Source organism: Thalia democratica, chromosome 1 (assembly GCF_965202585.1).
Source record: "Thalia democratica chromosome 1, ktThaDemo2.hap1.1, whole genome shotgun sequence".
Classification (NCBI taxonomy): Eukaryota; Metazoa; Chordata; class Thaliacea; order Salpida; family Salpidae; genus Thalia; species Thalia democratica.
Window position 1 is genome coordinate 54,510,818 of NC_139165.1, and position 14,316 is coordinate 54,525,133.

General features: G+C 31.4%; 1 protein-coding gene across 1 annotated transcript; it reads left to right on the forward strand.

The window, feature by feature from the left end:
* Window positions 1-6,846: 6,846 nt before the first annotated feature.
* LOC145837676 (acyltransferase PGAP2-like) lies at window positions 6,847-12,551 on the forward strand. Its single transcript, XM_082945132.1, has 2 exons — window positions 6,847-7,261; window positions 12,232-12,551. The coding sequence occupies exons 1-2, from the start codon at window positions 6,847-6,849 to the stop codon at window positions 12,549-12,551; spliced, it is 735 nt and encodes a 244-aa protein (XP_082801258.1).
* Window positions 12,552-14,316: the final 1,765 nt, after the last annotated feature.

The window sequence follows — 14,316 nt, forward strand, 5'->3', positions numbered from 1 at the left end:
AATTTAATATGGCTGCTGTCGTTGTTTTTTAGTAACCAACTGATCAATGTCCTGGGGAAGTAGTAGATAATGGCCAATTAATGTCTGATTCAACGTCAAGTCGGTTTTGTGCTTTAGGTTTGATGGTAATCAATGCAGAGAAGCCGCATCCGCACAAGTAAGTTGAGGAAAATGGAACCAAAATATTCAGAGCTTGAATGCCCAGTCGAGAATGAACCTCATATATTGCAAACGACGAGTTTATTAATTTGATATATTCATCCTGTATCGCTTCAAGAACATCCTCTACGTTGCATAAAAAAGGCTAGCTCACTCAGTCTTTAATCTTTTTAACAATTTTAACTACAGCAATACTGATACACCCAGACTATGACACTCCCCTCTCACTGATAAATATGCTCACCTCTATTAAAGTAAATCTCAAATTTCTTTGAGAAACTCAGAAAATTTGAAACATTTGAACTGACATTTGCTAGGTAAACTATTAAAATCCACCCATTTTTTTAAATATTTTTTTATTTATTAATTTATTTTATATACTTTTTGCATTTTGTTTATTTAATTTTTTCTATCACTGTTACCCCTAACCCTCTATCTTTCGCACGTTGCTTGTGGTTGGTATGATGGACCAGGTTGGCTACGGCGCGAAGAGTGTGGGTCAACACCCCTTTTGTTGATCCCTCTGTCAATGTTACGCTGGCTACAGCGAGTTTCGGGGTTGTTGACCTTGTCTAAAGTATGATGTATGTTCTCTTTAGAGAACATACTATCCTTTTTGGGGGGCTTGGATCTATTACTCATTATGCTATACCAAGAGTTAGGTGTGGCTCACTAGTTGTTTAATTAAATTTAGATATTTTAGATATTTAGATATTTAAATTAATTAAATTTGATTTGTAAATTTCAGAGATTATTAAGAGCACCAAAAGCAGCTTGCTTCTTAATTAATTATCCACAACAAAGCTTATTTATTCAATTTTATGTAACCAAATTACAGATAATTTCAATATAATGATCTATTAACACCAAAGTTTAGTTATTTAAATTTATGCAAAATCAAAAGTACAATTAACTTCAATTTAATTTTATCAACAGCAGAGTTTATTTATTCAAATTTATGCAAACCAAAAGTACAATTAACTTCAATTTAATTTTATCAACAGCAGAGTTTAGTTATTCAAATTTATGCAAACCACAGTAAAATTAACTTCAATTTAACTTTATTAGAAATTTCAATTTAAGAGACAGAACTAGAAAATAAGAGATTAATGACAATACTCACAATTTAGCACATAGGAAGTTCAGCTTGAGCTTTTACAAATCTAATAATTCAAATCTAAGGCGGCAATTTAGAAAGTTAACAAATTAATACAAAAAACCCCTAATTAGAGAAAACTCTTTTGCTGAATTTAATTTATAGCCAGAGGCGTTACATTTTCCCCTCTTATTAAATATTTTTAGAATTTTAACTTGAATTTTTTAGATAAACATTAGTTTTAAGGTGTTAAACGTTTGTTAAACTGAAAAAAACTTTAAATATAGTCAAGGTTAAAACCATTATACACTAGAGCACTCAACTTAGAGATATATAAGCATGCAACATAAGTTTATAACTTTCTTTTTGTAATTTACATGTAATAATCAGAAATAATATTTTAAGAGATACTTATGATCATCAACTTTATGTGCTAAAAGGTACTTGCATATAACAACATTTTTGAGCTAATTCAAAATCTGGATTTAAACACTCTACTAGCTATTTTTAAAGTAAAATTAAAACTATAAGTATTTAAATGTAGTAAATGCTTAAGACACTTTTTAAGTGTGGTAAAAATGCTTTTTTTAACAAAATAAAAAAGAAATTCTAAAGAAATTGTAAAGAAAAGACTTTTTTTGAATATAAATTTACAAATTCTTAATTACAATCATGAGTCAAAAGTTTGTTTAAAAGTCAATGTTTACCGTTCATGATGATGGTTCCTTACTCTTACACTGGAGGTTGAGGCTCGGCCTCTTCTTACTCGCCTTCTCCTCCTCTTCTCTGGTTGCTCCAGCTGCGGCCGCTCTTCTTGTAGCGGTTCTCCCGGAACTCTGGCGGGAAGTTTGGCTCCACTGACGTCCTTCTCCGCGAATTAATCGCTGGCGACCTGGCGTTGTTCACCATCGTCATCAACGCCAACGGATTTGAGGGTCTGCTTGACATCATCAGCAGACGGGTTGGCATTGCCCCCATGGCATCCGAAGGTGTGCTGCCATGTATGCATTTCCAGACGAATCGACATCGTCACTACAATTCTGCTGTACGTAGTGGCAGCTTGTTCTTATTAGAATGGTTCATTCTGAGGTCTCTGGGGTGTGGCAGTTCGACTTACCCCACCAAACTAGATGAGTGAAAGTTACTGAGCCATGATTTTTACAATTTGCTTGGCAAGCTTTCCCAGTGCTAAACAGGAGACAACCAAAACTCAATGCAATATAGAACATTTTAGATTTTTATATAAAACATCACACAGTACCTATTTTAGCTAAGATAATTACAAAAAAAATACATGTCTATAAGATACCAATTTTTAATGGTTGTACAAATAAATATAAAATCAAAAACCCCATTAATTTTAAAATTAAAAAAATTCTTAAAGTTAAGTCATTTAACAGTAATATAAACAATGCAAGCAGCTTCTAGGTGTTGTACAAAATAATCAGTGAAAATCAACTGTTGCTTATTTGAATAAGCCCTTAAGTAGTATTCATCTAAAAAGTACCAAATATCTTTCTATGCTTGTACAAAAAAACACCAGGTCTCCTGGCTTTGACCATGGCAGGCTTGTAATTATCCAATATTATCTCGAGCTCGTAGTTGTGTTTTGGCTTTGCGTGGTAGGTTGGCTTCCTGGTAATTTCAGGGAAGTCCATTAATAGTCTTTTGCATTTTTCTTCTAACGGAGTCGTATTCTTACCACCCAGATTGATGTGGTTGACTGAAGCGACTATAGGGGTGGGCAACTCAGCAGGTGAGAACAATCTAGCTGATTCGTTTGACCCCATCTTGCATAGTTGAGAGGTAGATGGCAGGATCGCTAGTTCGTTCTTTCTTAACAGGTCCATGCCAATAATGCCAAAGTGGCGTGATTCTTGAGTAAACCAGAACGAGTGGTTGATGGGTTCTAAATTCCCCAATTGAAGTTCGACATCCGCGCTACCAATAGGGTGGGTTGTTTTGTTACCAAACCCTTGGATGGTTCTACTTTGTTTAGGAAAATATTTGTCTATACCGTTAGTCAATTCCTTCGGCAGGATTGAAATTTCGGATCCGCTGTCAACCAAAAAGATAACATTTGTGTTTGAATCCGCTAAAAATAGTAGACCCTGAGGGAGGTTCTTCGGTTTGGGTGCAGGGAATTTATTCAGTTGAAAAGTCCATTTTTCTACACTTTTATCTTTATTGTGATTGGTAGTGTCGAGAGATTTTTGTTGTGGTTCTGGCTGCGGTTGCGCTGACCGTTGGGACTGCCCATTGTGGTGCTGGCTAAGGTGGCTCAGATCGTTGGCGCTCGTCGTGGAGGTGCTGGCTTCGGTGGCGCTGACCGTTGACGCTGGTCCTAGTGATGCTGGCTGTGTTTGCGCTGACCGTTGGGACTGCCCGTTGTGGTGCTGGCTAAGGTAGCTCGGATCGTTGGCGCTTGTCGTGGAGGTGCTGGCTAAGGTGGCGCTGACCGTTGACGCTGGCCCTGGTGATGCTGGCTGTTTTTGCGCTGACCGTTGGGACTGCCCGTTGTGGTGCTGGCTAAGGTAGCTCGGATCGTTGGCGCTTGTCGTGGAGGTGCTGGCTAAGGTGGCGCTGACCGTTGGGACTGCCCGTTGTGGTGCTGGCTAAGGTAGCTCGGATCGTTGGCGCTTGTCGTGGAGGTGCTGGCTAAGGTGGCGCTGACCGTTGACGCTGGCCCTGGTGATGCTGGCTGTGTTTGCGCTGACCGTTGGGACTGCCCGTTGTGGTGCTGGCTAAGGTAGCTCGGATCGTTGGCGCTTGTCGTGGAGGTGCTGGCTTTGGCGGCGCTGACCGTTGACGCTGGCCCTGTTGATGCTGGCTGCGGTTGCTCAGAACTTTGGTTCTCATCAGGTGTTTCTGCTGCACTACGTGAGGCTGTTTGCATTATATGAAAAGTCATCTTTGGTTTGTTTGAAGGTGTGGACACTTCATTTCCTGGATGACTTATAGTGCAGTTTGAGGCATTTCTGGTTGGTCTCGGTTGAGATGGGGGTTGCTGTCGAGGGGCGGTTTTATTTACAAACTGGACAGCTATGGTGTGAGATAGTGTAGCCCCAATCACTCTCCCTCTCACTGCGGAGAGTTTGGGAGCTCGTTTTTTGCATGAGGCGGAGATATCACCTGGCTCCTTGGTAGGTCTTGAGCCTTTGAGGTGTGTGAAACCTGGTGGGTAACCTGGATTTGAGGATCCATGTATGTATTCTGTCTACCCTGAGTTGAGATGTCGTGATTTGTCCTTGTGGATGGATTTGGACTTCTCAATTCATGTAATTCTTCTTGTAATCTTCGAAATTCCTCTTGAAGTTTAGCCAGTCGAATTTGTTCCTTCAAATCTTTGATCCCCTGTACTATCTCCTCGGCACTCAGTTCTTGAGGTGGCACTTGAATAGGGGGTCTCCTGTTGTTTTGGAGGGAATAGTCCATGTTTAAGTTGTTAGGTTGGAATTGTTGTTGGAATGGCAAAGGAGAGGTTCTTGCTGGAGGAATGGAGCTGTTGCTAGGTGGTCCTGTCACCCTTGGTGGAGGCCCATAGTTGCTAGGTGTAGAATTTTGTTGGGGTGGGTAGCTTTGTCTTGGCAGACCACTTGGATTAGGCTGGTCTCTAGGTTGTTGATAAATGCCCATTGCTGCCTGGGGTTGTTCCTCCATCACGTCCGGGTCACCATATCTTTCGCACGTTGCTTGTGGTTGGTCTGATGGACCAGGTTGGCTACGGCGCGAAGAGTGTGGGTCAACACCCCTTTTGTTAATCCCTCTGTCAATGTAGCGTTGGCTACAGCGAGTTTCGGGGTTGTTGACCTTGTCTAAAGTATGATGTATGTTCTCTTTAGAGAACATACTATCCTTTTTGGGGGGCTTGGATCTATTACTCATTATGCTATACCAAGAGTTAGGTGTGGCTCACTAGTTGTTTAATTAAATTTAGATATTTTAGATATTTAGATATTTAAATTAATTAAATTTGATTTGTAAATTTCAGAGATTATTAAGAGCACCAAAAGCAGCTTGCTTCTTAATTAATTATCCACAACAAAGCTTATTTATTCAATTTTATGTAACCAAATTACAGATAATTTCAATATAATGATCTATTAACACCAAAGTTTAGTTATTTAAATTTATGCAAAATCAAAAGTACAATTAACTTCAATTTAATTTTATCAACAGCAGAGTTTATTTATTCAAATTTATGCAAACCAAAAGTACAATTAACTTCAATTTAATTTTATCAACAGCAGAGTTTAGTTATTCAAATTTATGCAAACCACAGTAAAATTAACTTCAATTTAACTTTATTAGAAATTTCAATTTAAGAGACAGAACTAGAAAATAAGAGATTAATGACAATACTCACAATTTAGCACATAGGAAGTTCAGCTTGAGCTTTTACAAATCTAATAATTCAAATCTAAGGCGGCAATTTAGAAAGTTAACAAATTAATACAAAAAACCCCTAATTAGAGAAAACTCTTTTGCTGAATTTAATTTATAGCCAGAGGCGTTACACCTCGATCGGTAAGCGGTTCTCGAATTTGACTGGGTGGATTTTGGTCGGGTGGATTTTGAACGTGTCCTTATTTGCTAGTACTGCCTAAGCTTTATTAAAATTAAGACTACAAATAGTAAGACTACAAGTTTCATTAAAATCCCTACTCTTTAACACTTGTTTAAATATTTATTTGTGAACTAACTTGATCGAAAAAAAACAAACTCTCTAAAACAAGGGAATTTACCCCAGAGTAAGTTTATCCCAGGTTAAAATTCGCTGATCTATAGTATTTATAGTTTATATTTTAGTAAATACACATATTCACCTGCTTTATCTTCTTTTCTTGTAGTACTTATTCTTTGTACAGAACTCCGTTGAACTGTGTCAAGTTGTTTAACACATAGAAACAGGTCTTAGTTGAATAAACAAATAACTATTGTACTTTTTTTTTATTGTACTAATGTTAAATATATCTAGCAGTCTAATTTATGTAAACGTAACGCTAACATCATAATAAATTTTAAAAATAGACCAATATGCTGAAAACATTGTTACTATGAAGTGTTTTTATGTAGTTATTATAATCCAAGTATGTATTGGAATAAATTCTAATTCCTTGTAAGAGTTTTAGTTATCAGTATCTTATAAATAACTAAAAAGATGCATTAGTTGATTGTACTTAATTTTTTTCAGACCGAGATTTTTTATCAGTCAACTTATTTACAAAGTTTAAAAGAATAATGTGAAGTGTTTTTTTATCATTAAGTTAGTATTTTTGATAACTCTCTGTAAGCTCATATCAAGAAATCAGTTTTATAATGAAATATCTTCTTTATTATTATTTAAAATCATGTAAATAGAGTAATACAATATATAAGTAACTATCTATTATTTTTTATCTGTATGTAAAATAATTATTACTCTTAACCACAATTACAACTTGACCCAATTAATGAGAAAACTAAAAAAGCACATTTTATTTATTTTAAAAAACTTAAATGTTGCTTATCAAGAAAAACCATAACTTTAAAATAAGTATGATAAATATATTCTGATGTGTGGGTTTTATTTTCAGACATTTTTTTCAACAATGGCCAAATGCTACCTAAAAATCAGGATGAGTGTTTTGCGAAATATATTGGTTTGTTGTACTACCACTACACTTATTTTTAGTGTATCTTGGGCACTTTTGTTCAATTGGGATGAGGCTACGAATACACATTGCAATAATGCAAACTTTTTGGTTTCAGTCAGCAAATCTGTTGGGATGTCTCCAGCTTCTCACTTATGGCTTTTAAACACCACAATAAGCGTTCCACTTATGTGCCTACTATCGTTTGCTTTCTGGTGTGAACACGGTAAACTTCCTCCTGTTGATTCTGCGCTAACTGCTAAAAAAAATTTTGTCGTCAACTTTGCAACTCTTTTTTACGTAGTTGAAATTAGTGGCTTGCTGTGGCTGACTATTATTACCTCAAAAGATAGCCAGACTTTGCATGCTGCAGGTAAGAAAATTGTATTTGTACAGTGTAAAATATTTTTTTTTACTTTTTCTGATACATAATTTAATAACATAACTTTATAGGTTTATATTTTTTAAACAGTTCTTTTTTTATCTTTTAGCAAAAACTAGAAATATATCAGAATAAAATAAATTTATCGACAATATTTTTTAGAAAATAAAAAAAAAGCTTATGCTTACTGTTGTGAAAAATTATAAACCTATATACCTTCTATCACCCTTTTCCAAAGTTTTTGAGTTATTAGTGTGTGAGAGATTTAGTAGTTAACTTTATGGGTTTAGAAATAACATTACAACTGAGTTAGCAGTAAATCAAATTTTTGAGAAAATAGTTGAGGCTGGTAAAAAAAAAGTTGTTCAGTGTTTTTGGATCTGGCAAAGGCTTTTAACATGGTTAATAATAAAATTTTATTATTGAAACTTAAAGGTTAGATTATAAATTGCTCATTGTTAATACTAATTTAAAACTTATTTAAAAGATATAAGCCAATCTACTACTATAAATAATGTTGTTTCTGAGCGTAAAACTTTGAATATTGGAATACCTCAGGGTTCTTGTTCTCGTTCGTTTTTATTTCTTGTATACAAATGACATATTATTAGCTACATATATTAGACTGAGTTTATTTGCAGATGATACTTTGAGTTATAAAAATTGTAATTCTGTCTATTTAAAGGTGATTTAAAATATGGAGTTAAGGAAAGTTGATGAATGACTGAGTAAAAACAGATTATTTATTAATTATTCAAAGACAAGTTTTTACTTTTTTAATAAAACTGTAAAAAACAGTGTTAAGGAAATTGTTTTGTGATTTAGCAGAGTGTAAAAATTAAATATCTAGGTGTGGTATTAGATGACAAGCTGAATTAGAAGGCTCATTTAAAGTGCCTTAAATCTAAGCTCTTGAGAAGTTGTTTATGGTGTCAAAATTCAGATATTATTTTGATACAAATTACTTAAAAATGGTGTAGTACAGTTTGTTTTATCCGCATATTCAGTATTGTATATCTTGCTTTGGGTGGTGCTGCCTATTTTTATATATAGACAAAAAAAGACGCTCAAAATATTTTTTCCTAAGACTTGGTGCAAGAACAACCTTTCGGTTATCGAGTCGCACATCACTTACATACTTTTTAAGGTCTTGTCCAAGTCATTTGAAGCCAACTGTTAGTATGCAAAAAAAGAATCGTAAGATATGTTTGTCGCGTACCTGTACTGACTCTAAAAAATTTCTTATGTGTAAAAACTGGTATTCTAAAGTTTAATGAGTTGCTTAATTTGCAGTCTTGTAAGTTGTTGTTGAATACTTTTAAAGCGGTTAAGATTGAATATATTTGCTTTATTTTAGTTAGTAGGTTTATACACACACCACTAAACATTCAAACATAAAGTATTTGAACATGGCTTGTCCTAAATTTCTTCGGGTATTCGGACCTTAAGTTATGATCTAGTACTCCAGAAAATCTCAAAAACAGTTAAAAAAGGAAGAGTTTAAATACATTTACAAAAAAATCCAGTAAATTGAGAACGTTTTGAAACTGTGATTTTTGATGCATGTTAGATATAGCTTAATTGTGTAAATAGTCTAATTCTAATTAGTTAACACTTTTCTATGTGATAATTTTAGTTTACATTAATTGGTTTTGTCATCATTTGTAATAACTAATGTTTAGCTTGTTTTTGGTTTGTTGGTAAGAAAAACTAACTGGTGTAGGTTTATTAATATGTATAGATCAGTGGCGTAGCGTGGTACTTTGGTCAGGGGGTGCGCAAATTTTTTTCTCAAAAAACCTCTAAATTAAAACTTTTGTAACTGGCTATAAAAAAACTTTTTATAAGTAATATAATTGAAATAAATTTATTAAGTAAAATAAGATCGTTAACTGTTTTAAAAAATATTTATATATTACAAAATTAAACAATTATTTAAAAGTATAAATTTCATTAGAATTACTTATACTTGCAAAAATGTAAACTTACTAAATAAAAATTGTTTTTATAACTTATAGTAAACTTTATATGTTTAAAAATTAATATATTCAATAAAACGAAAGTATCTGTTTTATTTACAAAAAAGTATCAATCTCTTTTATATACAATACAACAGTTATAACAACACCTCATTGAACATAGTTTTAATAAAGTTACACAGAAGTTAAATAGACCAACTTTATAACTGTTATTACAGTTTATTACAACTTTGTAAAATAGTTAAAAGTATACATTTTAAATTTAATTCACTTGATTGTATTTGTTTAAAATAAAAATCACAAACAAAGTTTATTTCTCATAGGCCGACACGCTTATCTTGTATGTTTACAAAAATAAAGTTCGGAAAACTAGCAGTAGACTAACAATGTAGCATAAAAAAAAATTTGTAAAATTGTTTAATTTTTCTTTAAGCGTGACGTATTTTTGTAAACTTTTTTGTAGAAAAATAATCTGCCATAAGGTTATACTACAGCGGTGCGCTATATTAATTGCGTACTGTTTGAGTCTAAATTCTTATGAAGTTAATGAACTTATAAAATTTTCCCTTATGGAGTTTTTCATCAACATCGTTGCGCATTTGCAATTACGCACCGAATCAGTATATTGAGTAATAACATGTACTTTCCTAACTTGTCACTAATTGGTATTCAAAATTTCGTTTAACTTTTTGAATACTAGATAAACATAGTTGAAAAAAGGCATATTAAGCAGAAAAAATAAACTATGAAGGATAAAGATATTACATTCTTTTTTTTACATTTTTCTTTTTTTGGGTGGCACGCATGCGCCAGTGTCCCTCCCCACGCTACGCCCCTGGTATAGATATGTATTTACTGTTTTAATTTTTAAAAATCTAATTTAAACTTTTTTATTATTGTTTTACTTGTTTAAATTATAATCTTATTTATCTACATAAGAATCAGAGGCTTTTTTCTAAATTTTTGTTAGTTGTATAACAATCTTTGATAACATAGTTTATAAAGGTTACTGTATTTGTTACAATACTAGTTTAGTGTGCTTTATCAACAACTGATTTTGGGTTCACTCTGGTGGCAGTGATTACATGGTTGGATTGTTGTTGTAGCACCGGTGAACACTTGCTTGGAGACTTGAGATTCATGATTTTCCTAAACTTTTGGGGTTAATTGTAGAGATTTTAGCCTTGTGAGTCTTCTACAGGCTAAAATATTAAGCTTATTACCAAATTCTTTCTTTTTAAGATAGTTTTTTTAATAATACTTTTTGGGTTAATAAAAGTTAGAATTACACATAATGTAACACACTCGTTTTTGCCCAGAAATCGTTTATCCTTGCATAGGGTAAAGTATGAGACTGGTAGTTTTTTAATATTAAAAAAAAATGTCTTAATCGTACATATCTTTAGTTACAGATATAAAACTCAATAATTAATGTTTAAAAACAAATATAAATTTAAGGTTAGGCTCTAAGTTAAAATATACCGAAGTTCTTAAGTTTAAAACTAAAAAGGAATTTTACAACAGTTAAAAAAAAATGTTATTGAACAAAAAAAATCCTCACAGTTTTGAAAAAACAATTTTAACAAATTATCAAAAAAAACCATATTTCTAAACTTTTAACGTTAAATTAAAACATCACAAACACAGAATGTTTTAATAACGTAAAGTTTGTTTATAATTTTTTATGTCTATCAGATGTATATTAAAGTATTTTTTCTTAAAACTTTGTATAGTTTTAGTTTGATGTGTGCATGAAAATTTTGATAGTTTTGCAATTTTTATTGGTTTTTAAACTTAAAACCGATTTCATGTTCCTACTTAAAATATATAACTAGTTAAATAATTTGGATACTTTTATATTATCTTCTGAATAATTTTTCATTGATGGTAAGTTTGTTGAAAGTTTCGTTAAAATTTTAACTTTTCTTAGTTTTATTAAACTTTTTATTTCTTTTAACATTTTAATTTTTAGTTGATATACGAAATTGGCCATTCCACATTTTTTCCATGAAACCAACTTTTTTTTTCAGCTGAACGGTATATCTAAGGGTAGGTGTCACTTTAGCACGGGGTGACACTATAGCACCTCCTTCTGAGGTGACACTTTCTGAGGTAACACTTTCTGACCCGTTCCCACCTGATGTGATTTAAGCAAAGAAAAAAAATTCAAAATAAATTTTGTACTAAAATGACACTCCGTGCTAAAGTGACGCCGTGCTAAAGTGATACTCTGTGCTAAAGTGTCACTCCGTGCTAAAGTGTCACACCGTGCTAAAGTGTCACTCCGTGCTAAAGTGTCACTCTGTGCTAAAGTGTCACCCGTGCTTTTCTGACCCAATCCCATATCTAAATTTTTAAAAGTGTGCAGTTGAAGGGTGTGATTTTATGTTAATTTTTAAAGCTATAATTTTGCCTTTGAGTTTTATTATTCTTGCATGCTTTACATGAAACCGTAAGTAAATTTTGTTTTATTTTTTGATTATTATTTTTGAGCTTGATGTTTTTCACATTTTTTTACTAAAATTAGTTAAAATGCTATATTTATTCTAGTTAAAAAAAAAAATTATGAGCTGTGCTTTGGGCTACAAAGATCTTCATTGTTTTATTACTTTTAAAAAGTTTTAAGTAGAGTAATTTAACAAGCTGGAACATCATAGCCATAGAAACAGTAATAAAGCTTACAGAAATTATTTTAGAGAAAAGTTTCAGAACCAAAAGTAGATAAAAGCTCCATAAAAAGGAAAATAGGCTAATAGAAGGTCATAAATACTTTTAACTAGTAATTTACAAAAAGTTTTAAAAACAACTTGATTAATTTGTGAATCCATATCAGTTTCCTATTACTTTACAATTTTTATTACTACTTCAAGTTTTTACTTTTATTTCATATTTAAACTTTTTATAGTTGACTTAGTAAAAAAAAAAACTGTTTATAAGTTAAAAATATGAGTTTTTAACATTATATAACATTTCTACTTGCAGGTTTTGGATTGTTTTTGACTGGGCAGACTTTACACATAGTATCAAGCTTTTTGTTGTGTAGCACTGAACAGGTTCAAGATGAAAATGTTAAGAAGATTAGAAAGTTAAAGAAAATTATTGCAAAAATCAATATAATTTCTATAGTTGCAGCACTGTTGTTTTTCTATCGTCACAAAGTTTATTGCGATAACTATATGTACTCAATGTTTTCCTTATGTGAATACATAGTAATAGTTACAAATATTTGGTTCCATGCTTTATCTGTTGATGAACTCAAAAGTTACCAGCTAGAGTTAACTGAAAGTGTAAAAACAGAGTAAGAATGAAACTATGTTGTTTACAAAAAGTCATTAAATTTCATTTTAAAGTTGTTTTATTTCAGTCAAAAAGGATTTATTGCTCTTAAGTTTAAGCTTTATTTAATTTTTTGTTATACCTTTTACAACTGTAATTCTAAAAAAATCTTATTTTACAGTTCTTACTTACTATTATGTAGAATAAAACACCATAAATACATAATTTTTTTGTTAAAAGTACAACTCATTGAAGAAACTTTATGATAAATTTTACCTAAACAATTATTAACTATTGTCTAGAATAAAATATATCACAGACAACTGTTCTCAAAATGTAGGTAAACTAACTTTTCAAATGATAAACAAGATTCTTATTATAAAAAAAACAGTTTAAACAAGTTTTTTATAAAGTAACGGAGTAACTTTTTAAAGCAAGTTTAATACAAACAGGTAGACTTATAAATAAAGTAAATAGAGAGTTTAAGACATAAAGTTTGAACAATAAGACATGAACTTATATTTTAACGCACAATACTTTTAAGTGCAATTTAAACCAGGCGCGGAGAAGATGCTCCAACAAAAAAAATATTATAAAAGTATTAATTTTTAAAACTTTTAGTTACAAACAATTTGTTGTAGTTGTAGTAGTTTTATCTTATTAAATTAATCTTGTAAAGTATTTTTTTAAATACTTGTTAATTTTCTCTACCACATAACAAAAATACCACGCGTCGCCACTGCTCTAAATTAAATACTTAAGTAATAAGTTTAAACAAAAACTGAAACCAAAGTTTATTGTAAAAAAATTTTTATTATAACAAAAAAAAAACTTAAAAAAATAGTAATTAAGAATGTGTTTGACACAATATATATATCTGTTTTTTGTAAGCTATATTAAACACTCCCGATTAAAACATTATCAATTCTAATTACAGATGTTATATATCTTAATTAAAAGCAGTCACTATTGAAAACAAGATACAATGAATTTAGACCATCATGTAATTTTGAAACAGAGAACTATTTTCAAGATAAAAAGTTTATTTACCTTGCTTCTATAGCATGGCTAAAAAAAAAATTCTACTTATAAGGACAATAAAAAAATTTAGAAAGCGAAAACAAAATTTTCATTTATGTTTAAAGCTACTTTTTTCTGAAAATATACAAGTTTTAGAAACCATACAAATTGAAATTTAAAAAGTAGGTTTAAAAAATCAGTTATAGATATTAAGTCAATAAGCATTTTTTTTAATGTTATGTAAGGTGTTTAGAAAGAGTACTATAAAGCCTAATCCTGATCTTTTATCAAGATTTTTGGAGATGATTACCCCATAGTTCTAAGCAGTTATATACGAGTCCTTTCTTAAAGCAATTTACTTAATAAGTTTAGGATTATTGTAGATTAAAAATCAGTTTAGCTGTTTTTTAAATTGAAACATTTTTATACGTTACTAACTTATCTAACTGATATAACTAGTGACAAACTAATTAAATTTACCGATTATTACCACTTTTTACGTAAAACAGTAAGTTAGTAAGAATAAAAAACAACGTTTGTAAGTTCAGCATAAAAATTAAATAAAGTGTACCTACAATACAATAAAAAGATTGTATAAGTTTTTAGTTGTTTTTAAGTTATATTAAGTAAGTAATAAAAAATAAGTTGAAGTACAAACATTAAACTAAACTTGGATCGTGTTTCACCCACTTAGACACTATGTGTTATTTTTTTGCACTCTTTTAACTCCACGTAGCCTTTGATTAGGCATCAGTTTTACTTTTCTGTTTT